The 8439-nt window shown below is 60.4% G+C and overlaps 1 protein-coding gene across 2 annotated transcripts; it reads left to right on the top strand.

Annotated features, from left to right (window-relative positions):
- Positions 1–1425: 1425 nt before the first annotated feature.
- Positions 1426–7637, top strand: LOC147646780 (maestro heat-like repeat-containing protein family member 7). Of its 2 annotated transcripts, XM_086872997.1 has the most exons (16): positions 1426–2268; positions 2368–2526; positions 2797–2861; positions 2979–3128; positions 3317–3465; positions 3790–3937; positions 4187–4374; positions 4464–4601; positions 4884–4998; positions 5177–5317; positions 5509–5685; positions 5823–5978; positions 6142–6243; positions 6589–6691; positions 6972–7028; positions 7312–7637. In XM_086872997.1, exons 1-16 carry the CDS (start codon positions 2142–2144, stop codon positions 7509–7511), a joined length of 2175 nt encoding a protein of 724 aa, XP_086729123.1. In that variant the 5' UTR covers positions 1426–2141; the 3' UTR covers positions 7512–7637. The 2 variants fall into 2 exon arrangements, with proteins under 2 accessions (XP_086729123.1, XP_086729124.1); XM_086872998.1 differs by having other exon boundaries at positions 1986–2526.
- Positions 7638–8439: the final 802 nt, after the last annotated feature.

The following is an 8439-nucleotide window of genomic DNA, read 5'->3' as shown; positions in this document are numbered from 1 at the left end:
TGTACTTTATAAAGGTTATCTCACCTTTGAAATGAATATTGTAGCTCACAGAACTGGGAGCAGGAGTCTCCTGTGGCCCACGGTGTGTCCATTCAGCCATTGTTAGATCGTCCAGTTGGAGCTCAGCCCGGTGCAGCCCAGGCACAGGCACCAGGCTGGTCCATTTCAGCATCCCAAAGTCTTTGTGGCTCCCTGTGCACCCATTGCTTCCTGAATCCATTCTTGAATTCCCAGTTACTGCTGTGCAGGACATGAGAACACAGGAATAGCTTGTTTGGCTCATTCTTGTGTTTGCTGCTCCTGCCTAAAGGAATCATCAGGACTATATGCTGATGTCATGGCATAGCCCAACAGCAAAGACTTCTTCTGTAGTGTCTAAAACTCAAACCTTGTGTGACTGTTCAGACACTCTAAAATCCAGGGTGAAGATGACAGCTTTGGTATGGAAGAATCCTAGAAATTTTGACATGTGATTTTTCTAGTCAAGGATTTGAATGCCAATGTGGAAACTACAAAAATCTTCAAACTGGTTTTCATTGGCAACCCCTTTGAAATGGCATCAGCACACCTACAGGGGACAGGGTATGACAGCGGGGACAGTACTTGGCAATTCATGGCTTCAAGTGTGGGAGATAAATATTTTGCCCGGGTTCAACCTGAAGTTCAAGTTTTCCCAGGATTTTGATTGATTGGTCATTGCAGGTCAATTTAATAAATGCAAAAGGATGGAAAAGCACAATTTCTGGAGATTGTGCACTAGGGAGAAAATAGGAAGAAAACCTTGAAAACAGTCGGCAGGCTTTGGAAAAATTCTAAAAAGATGTGGGCTTTGGCTGCCCTCTGGCACAGAAGCCCCCCAGGGGTACAGGTCTCTGGGGCAGGAGACGAGTGCCAGCACTGCCAGGGCTCGGGTGGGGTGGCAGGTCTGCCTTGGCGGGGACTCTGCCACACCTGCTGATTTCAGTGCTGGCCGGGCCCCAGGGCTCAGAGCAGCATTCGTGCCCTGGCCCACACGTTCCTTGTCTGTGTCACACCTGCAGGTTTAGAATGGCCACCAGCTGGGACGTGTCCCAAGGAGGCCGTGCCAGCTTCTGTGCAAGGCCCCGTGCCCTTCCTGCTGCGGCTGCGTCGGCAGCCCTGGGGGCTCCTTCTGCTGCCCTGAGCCTGCAGAGCAGGGCAGCGTTGGCTGATGGTTTGAGGCATTCCTAAAGATCCTGTTGGGCTGTCTTAGACCCTTTGGGCAAGAGATTCCTCCCAACCTGGGCCATTTTTGGGGGGATGGGGGCAGGGGGAACCAGGGCAGCTGGCAGGGTGCGTGAGGGCCCTTTGTGACATATGGTCACCATGGGATGGAAAGGGACAGGGTGTCAGAGGGCCCTTTGTGACATGTGGTGGCATAGGAGCTGGCGGTGACAGGACCACGCCACAGTGCTCGGTGCACGCGACGGGACAGGACGCGTCAGAGCGGTGCTGTGAGGAGCCCCCGCACAGCACACTCGTTTGTGTCGGACCCGGAGCTTTTCCGAAGCGTTATTCCAACAGGTGACCTCGAGGCCAGACCACAGGGCTTGCTGACCTGTGGCCTTGCCGAGGCTTCTTTCTTAAGGTTCTGTCAAGGGCAGACCGTGGGACTTGGTGACCCGGGGCTTTTCCGAGGTGTCGCCCATCCCTGCAAGTCACTGCCCTTGAGACCAGACCTCAAATCTTGACGAGGAGCCTCCTGTCCTTGTGGCAGGAGCCCTCAAGACACAAGTGCACGACTTGCTGTCCTGCCGTCTTGCCAGGACTTGAGTCTTGCAGGTGCCTTCCAGGCACGACTGCAGCACTTGCTGACCTGTGGCCTTGCCGAGGCTTCTCAAGGTTCTCTCAAGGCAGACCGTGGGATTTGGTGACCCGGAGCTTTTCTGAGGTGTCGCCCATCCCTGCAGTCACTGCCCTTGAGACCAGACCTCAAACCTTGACGAGGAGCCTCCTGTCCTTGTGGCAGGAGCCCTCAAGACACAAGTGCAGGACTCGCTGTCCTGCCGTCTTGCCCGGACTTGAGTCTTGCAGGTGCCTTCCAGGCACGACTGCAGGACTTGCTGACTCGGAGCTTTTCCGAGCCATCTCTCCTGCAAGTAGCTATAAATCCAGTCCCTGCCATGGAGCAGCGACCCCCAAGAGTGCCCAAGTTGGCCTGGGTTGAGGAGGAGGAGGAAGGAGAAGGCCCTGGAGCTGTCCTGGCACAGGAGACTGAAGAGGTGCAGGAGTTCCAGGCACCACGGGAGGGTGAGTTGCAGAGCTCGGCCTTAGGGCTAGCGCCTGTTGCCAGCTTGGCCCCATCCCATTGCATGCCATGCCATCCCCTGGTGCTGTTCCTATGGAAAGGATGGGAGAGTGTTGAAGATGATATGGAGCAGCGACCCCCAAGAGTGCCCAAGCTGGCCTGGGTGCAGGAGGAGGAGGAGGAGGAAGAGGAAGAAGGCCCTGGAGCTGCCCCAGCACCAGAGACCGAAGAGGTGCAGCAGTTCCGGCCGCTGGAGGAGGGTGAGTGGCAGAGCTGGGCCACAGGGCTGGTGCCTGCGGCCATCTTGGCCCCATCCCATCCCATTGCATCCCATCTCATCCCATCCCACCCTGTCCTGTGGAGACACACCCATGGACAGCATAAAAGAGGGGCTGGGGCTGCCCCCCCAGCAGTGGCCGTGCTCCATCCCCTGGGGCATCCGCGGGGCTGTCCCTGCCTGGGGATCGCAGGGCTGGGCTGCGTTCTCCGGCCTCTCCCGCAGCCCCTCAGCTCTGGCTGCTCTTTGCCAGATGCAGCCATGGCCCAGACACAAGAGCAGGACCTTGGCGGTGGCCTCTTCCGCAGAACAGCGCAGGTACCTGCAGCCATCCCCAACTGGGCTGGGCCTGCTGGCACTGCTCAGCCCAGCAGCACGCCTGGAGCACTCCATGGAACATCCCCGATGTTTCTGTCTCCTGCCCTTCTCCTACAGCTGGTTTGCAGCTTCATCAAGAGAATTCGGGAAGAAGGGACCAGCGCCATGGCCACTGGGCTCAGACCTTATTCATACATCTTCAACACCAAGGCCACTGCTGCCCTGCTGGATATGCTTGTAGAGGAGGGTTTTTACAGTCAAAAGCAAGTAAGCAGCCTGTGGCCAGGGTTTGATCCTCCAGGGATCGCTTGGCCTCCCAAGCCACGCTTGCTGATCACTCGAAGCCTTTGAGGCCATTGCAGCGTGCTGAGAAGGGAAGCACTTCTCTGGGGAAGCTGGGGACATTCCTGACTCCCTGTGGCAGCTTTCCAAGTCTCCCCTTGTGCTTTCTCCAGGTGCCTGCCATGGTGAGGTACATCCACCAGTGGCTCATGGCCAATCAGTTCTCTGAGCACAGGCTGAACAGGACCCTGCTGGATCTGAGCGAGGCACAGCCCGCTGACGTGGTCATTGCTCTCCTGCGTGTGGCCCCAACGTGTGACAGGTACGGGGCCCACGTGCCCAGAGGGCTCAGGGCTCCTCAGCCCATCAGCCTGCACAGCCTGGCCCAGGTGTCTGACCAACAGAGACTTCCAGGGTCCTGTCTACCTGGGACCTTTCCCAGCCCTGCTACATCGGTCCCCGAGCCTGCTGCCATGCCATGGCCCTCAGGGCCCTGTCCCCACAGGGCTGGGCTGCCTGGCTGCTGCTGCTGGCGAGGGGCAGCAGGCAGAGGCAGAGCTGGCAGCAAGCTCAGCTCCCCCCCACTGCTGCCCAGGCCACGGGGATGTGTCTGAGACCCCCGTGAGACAGAGCTGTCGCCCCGCAGAGCTGCTATGACCATGTGGAAGACCATCTTGTGCTCGCCCAGGACAGCGGAGCGGGCATACCGGATAGTCCTCGATGTGCTGGGGAACTGGCCAGAGCACAGCACGCGCACCTCTGATGGAGACAACACGGGTGTCTTTGCCCTGGCTGTGAGTTTCTGCAACTGGCCTTTGCTCAGCCCCTGGCAAGCCACCTCTTCAGCAGCTCAGTTTCCTCCTTCCCCAACTGCATCTCCCTGCCTCAGGCACTGGGCTGAAACCTGGCCTAGGGGCAGCTTCAGGGGCACCAGGCGTGGAGCTCCCCAGGGGTTTCCCCTGACCGCTCCCTGCCACACTCAGGCCCTGCCACCCGCACACCTCGGCACAGAGCGCTGTCTCAGGGTTCTCTGTCCTCTGCAGGCAACTGTGCTGATGTGGAAGATCCTTCAGATGCCCTGCGTCCCACATGTAGTGACGGTGCATTTCCCCCGCCTCTTTGTGCATCTGCTCTTCCAAGTGTTCTTCAGCACTTTGGAGATGCCAGAGGATCTCAATGCCTTCTGGAAGGGATGCCAGGAGCAACACGGCCTTGCCATCAGCCCCAACAGGTGCTCTATCCCACTCCTCCTGTCCTTGCCATGTCTCCACGGCACGAGCCAGTGCTCCCAGCGTGACCTGGGCTTTGCTGTGCACACAGCTTTGCAGTGCAGGCCCTGAAGTCCCTGCTGTGCCAAATGCATCGTGAGGAAGTGGTGGTGGAAATGGAACACAAGCGTGGCTGGGACAAGCTGCTCTCTGCTGACACCCACCACTATGCCGTGGGTCTGCTGGCCAGGTGAGACCCCCTTCTCCCCACTGCCTCTGGCATTTGTGCCCCGTGCTGAGGTTGCCCAACACAGTCCCCACTGTCGTGGGCCAGAGGGCCTCGTCACCGAGGGACGGCTAGGGAGACTGGAAAAGGCTGGGAAAGGAGGGTGCCCACAAGGAGTCACCTCCCCAAGGGCCCAGGTCCCCTATCCTTGCAGGATGGTGCTCAAAGATCTGAATTCTGTCAATCAGTCCTGGGAGATATTTGTCCTCCCAGCTCACAGTCTGGGCTACTTTTTCACCCTGGCAGGGAGATGTCGTCTGCCTCTATCCCCTTGTGTTCCCGCATCGTTCCCTACCTGCTCCAGCTGCTCAGCACACAGGAGGCACGCTGGGATCTGCCTGCCCTGGCATTCCTTGTGGAGGTGAGCCTGATGGCCAAAAGTGCCTCCCTGCAGAGCTGCCTGCCACCTCTCTGCCCTCTCATAGCTGCAGCTGCCTGGGACGGTGCCCATGCCTTGTGCTGCTGCCTGGGCCCTGTTTCCTGTCTTGTTTCTGGGCTCCTGCCGGCTGCCTCCCCTGTCACTGCCCTGTGCCTTTCAGATCCTGGACTACCTGGACTTGAGCGAACGCAGCGCTAACAGAGTCCTGGAAATCTTCTCAAGGCACCTGCGGAGCGAGAGCAGGGACAAGCGTCACCTGGCGCTCAGGGCCCTTTTCAAGTTGATTGACGATCCCTCGATGGTGAGAAGTGGGCAGTGGCTGAAGCTGCGCCGGGAAACGCAGTCCCTTGGGCTCGGCGGGGCTTCGGGCCCCGAGGCAGCTGCTGCCAGCTCTCCTGCCTCCTGCTTCTTCCTGAGTGCTTTGGGACAGGCCTTTGGCCTCTTGGCCCTGTGGCAGCAGGGTGGCGTTTCACAGACTTGTCTTCCACACAGGCTGAAAAAATGCGGAGCCTGACTGAAAGTCTTGTAGATTTCCTGTGGGATGCAGATGGAGAGATAGTCAGGATGACAGTCATGGTGCTCAGCTTTATCGTCTTGGACAAGGACATGCTGATACCCAGCCCCATTGCCCTGCAGCTGGCTGAGGCGCTCCTGCCACTCTTTGACCACGTAAGGCTCTGTGCCCCCAGCCGAGGCCACTGGCTGCTGCCCAGACACTTGGTGCCCGGGGGATTCTCAGGCCTGCGCCCTGCTGAGCCCCATGCAGACAGGGCTGAGGTCTTTTTTCCTTCCTTCCTTTCATATAGGATAATAGCCAGGTGCAGCTGGTGTCCATATTATTCTTCCGATCATTGATGACTCTTCTAACAGAAAAGGAAAAAAAGGCCCTGAAGTCACACGTGCACCACAGCCTGCTGCCTCTCTTCTTCCACTGCCATGACGAGAACCAGCAGGTGGCAGAGGTGAGGATTCCTGGGCTGCTGCTGTCACCCGGGGAGGGGGCTCGGCCGCCTCCTGCCCTGGCACCTTGCCGGCTGCAGCCTCCTCCTGGCCTTGGCACACGAATGCGGGCGGGTCCTGTGTCCTGACTTGTGGGGCCATCTGCGGGTCTCTGCTGCTCTCCAGGCTTCTTGGGCAACGCTGCTTTGTGCGGCCGAGTTCCTGAAGAGGAGAGATCTTGAAAGACCTGTGAAAAAGAAGAAGCTGTGGATGATCACCGAGTGCCTGGTAAGGACGGCTTGGAAGGCCCAGCCTCAGCCTGGAGAAGCCCCCTGTCCCCAGCGCTCGGTGTGTGGGGCTGGCAGCTGCGCCCCTGCCCAGTGCCGCCCCCGGGGGCCGCACGGCTTCTTCTTCAGGCTCCTGTGGTCCCGAGCCTGGTTCCGATGGAGCCCCGATCCACTGGGGCTGCAGGGCAGGGCGGCACCGCGGCTCCCTGGGCAGCAGCCGGCCCTCTGCCCCTTGCAGAGCTCGGCGCCAGCGGCTGCTGGCCGGGCCTCAGGGTTGGCCGGGCAGGCAGCGCCTGGCCGAGGGGCAGAGCCCGCGCCAACCCCTCCCTCCTGCCGCTCTCTCCAGCTGGCACAGGACAGGAACCGAGCGGCGGAGGACCTGCGTCGGGCCCTGCCGTACCTGCAGAGCCCACAGGAGCCCCTGCGAGCGGCGGCCATCAGGTTCATCGGTGAGCCACGAGCCCGGGCTCCCTCCCCGCCCCGCCACAGCTCGGCCCCGGCCCCGACTGCTGCCCCGGCAGCGGCACCCGGGCCCCACGCCCTGGAGCCCCGCCTGCCCTCGGGGCTGCTGCTGCCGGCCTCTGGCAGCCGTGCCCTTGGGCTGAGTCAGGATGCGGCACGGGCCCGGGCTGAGCCCTGCCGGGGCGGGAGGGCGTGTGAGCACAGGGCTGGCAGCGCCGCTGGCAGGGAGCTGTGCCGCTGGGGCCCTGACAGGCTCTGTGTTCCCAGGGATGGCCGGGCGGCTCCTGAGGCGGCAGAAAGAAGACCTGCAGCTAATTTACAAATGTGAGTGAGGGCAGCGGGCTGTCAGCGGGGCTGCTGGGTGGAGCTGCAAGTCCTGGACTGTCTGCGAAGGTCTCTGCTCAATGTGCGGATGAGGGGCGGCGTGGGTGGATCACTCCGAGGTTTCACGTGGGGCATTCGTGGCCAGCAGCTTCGGGCTGATCCCCTTGGTCCCTGCTCCCTGCTGGCCATGGCAAGAGCCGGCTGGGATGGCCCTGGCCGGGGGCTCTCCGTGGGCCTCCCAGGTCTGGGAATCTGACCGTGGCTCTGTTCATCTCTCTTCCAGCCCTTAAGAACGTGGTTTGTGACACCAGCCCTGCCATCGGAAACCTGGCAATTCAAACATTTTACATCACCCAGGCAGTAGAGACGGCTCGATATTCCATCTTGGAGAACCTGCAAGTTGAGCTGCGCAGGGCATGGAGGACACGGCCTCGTCTGTTGGGCCTCAGCTGGCTGCGCTGCTGGAGCTCTGCTGGCAACTGACCCGGCAGGCTCTGTCTGCTGGGGCCACCTGAACCAGCAGAGATTTTTTTTTGTTTCTTAAATATTGTTCTTTTCTTCTTTTCATTTTCTTTTAGGATATAAATATAGTATATATTATAATAGGCAGTCACTTCCCAAGACCTTTATCTTGCTGCCCATGGTGTACAGGGCATAGAGGAAGTGGGGAAAATGTGATTCCACTTGGGGAATCACAGCTCAGCAAGCTGCCCAGGCATGCAGTGGTGCAGGGAAAATGGCCAGAAACCCTTGGCCTTTGGTGGTTCTGCTGAAGGCACAAACGCTGTCTCAGCCAGGAAGCGCCGCCATCTGTGTCCTCGTGCCCGTGTGGTGCTGGCTGGGTTGCTGAGGGCTCCCAGGTGCCTCTTGATCCTGCTCCTCTGGAGCTCCTGTGGGGCTGTGGCGCTGCTGCTGGTCCACGCTGGGGGAGACTCTGAGGGAACAGGGCACTGGGAGGCTGTAAATGGATGAGGGTCTGTGGAGGCCCAGGCGGGACAAAAGCGTGGGAAGGCGTGAGGGGCATGTGTGGAGGCTGGAGGCTCCAAAGGGGACAGGAGGCCCCTGAAAGGCTGGACCGGTGGGAAGACCTGAGGAATTGGGTGTCAGAGGGCATAAGCAGCCCCCGGGCAGCCACCTTTTTCCTGACAGCCGGCCGACCTGGCACTTCCCCAGAATGTCTCCCAGGCCTGCAGCAGAAGCCCTCGAGGCTGGGACAACACCCCTCCAGGAGGGTGCGGACAGCCCAAGGTGTGCCCAGGCTGGGCTGGCTGGGGACATGCAGGGCAGGGGGGTGCTGCCAGGCCACGGCCACTGGGTGCCTGCGATAAGGGGCAGTGGGCAGAGGCAGGGCTGGCCGCCAGCCCGGGCCCTCGCGGCTGCCCAGGACACGGTGCTGTGACTGAGGCTCCCC

This window comes from Cyanistes caeruleus, unplaced genomic scaffold (genome assembly GCF_971803275.1).
Source record: "Cyanistes caeruleus unplaced genomic scaffold, bCyaCae1.hap1.1 HAP1_SCAFFOLD_80, whole genome shotgun sequence".
Taxonomy (NCBI): domain Eukaryota; kingdom Metazoa; phylum Chordata; class Aves; order Passeriformes; family Paridae; genus Cyanistes; species Cyanistes caeruleus.
The sequence above is the reverse complement of the archived record's forward strand: the minus strand, read 5'-3'. Positions and strand labels throughout refer to the sequence as shown.

Bases quoted from the DNA above. Each gene is read 5' to 3' on its own strand.
- LOC147646780 (XM_086872998.1), top strand. From the start codon at position 2,142: ATGGAGCAGCGACCCCCAAGAGTGCCCAAGTTGGCCTGGGTTGAGGAG. The intron at 3,129-3,316 runs GTAAGCAGCCTG...TGCTTTCTCCAG, and splicing joins GTTTTTACAGTCAAAAGCAA to GTGCCTGCCATGGTGAGGTA. The intron at 4,602-4,883 runs GTGAGACCCCCT...TCACCCTGGCAG, and splicing joins GCCGTGGGTCTGCTGGCCAG to GGAGATGTCGTCTGCCTCTA.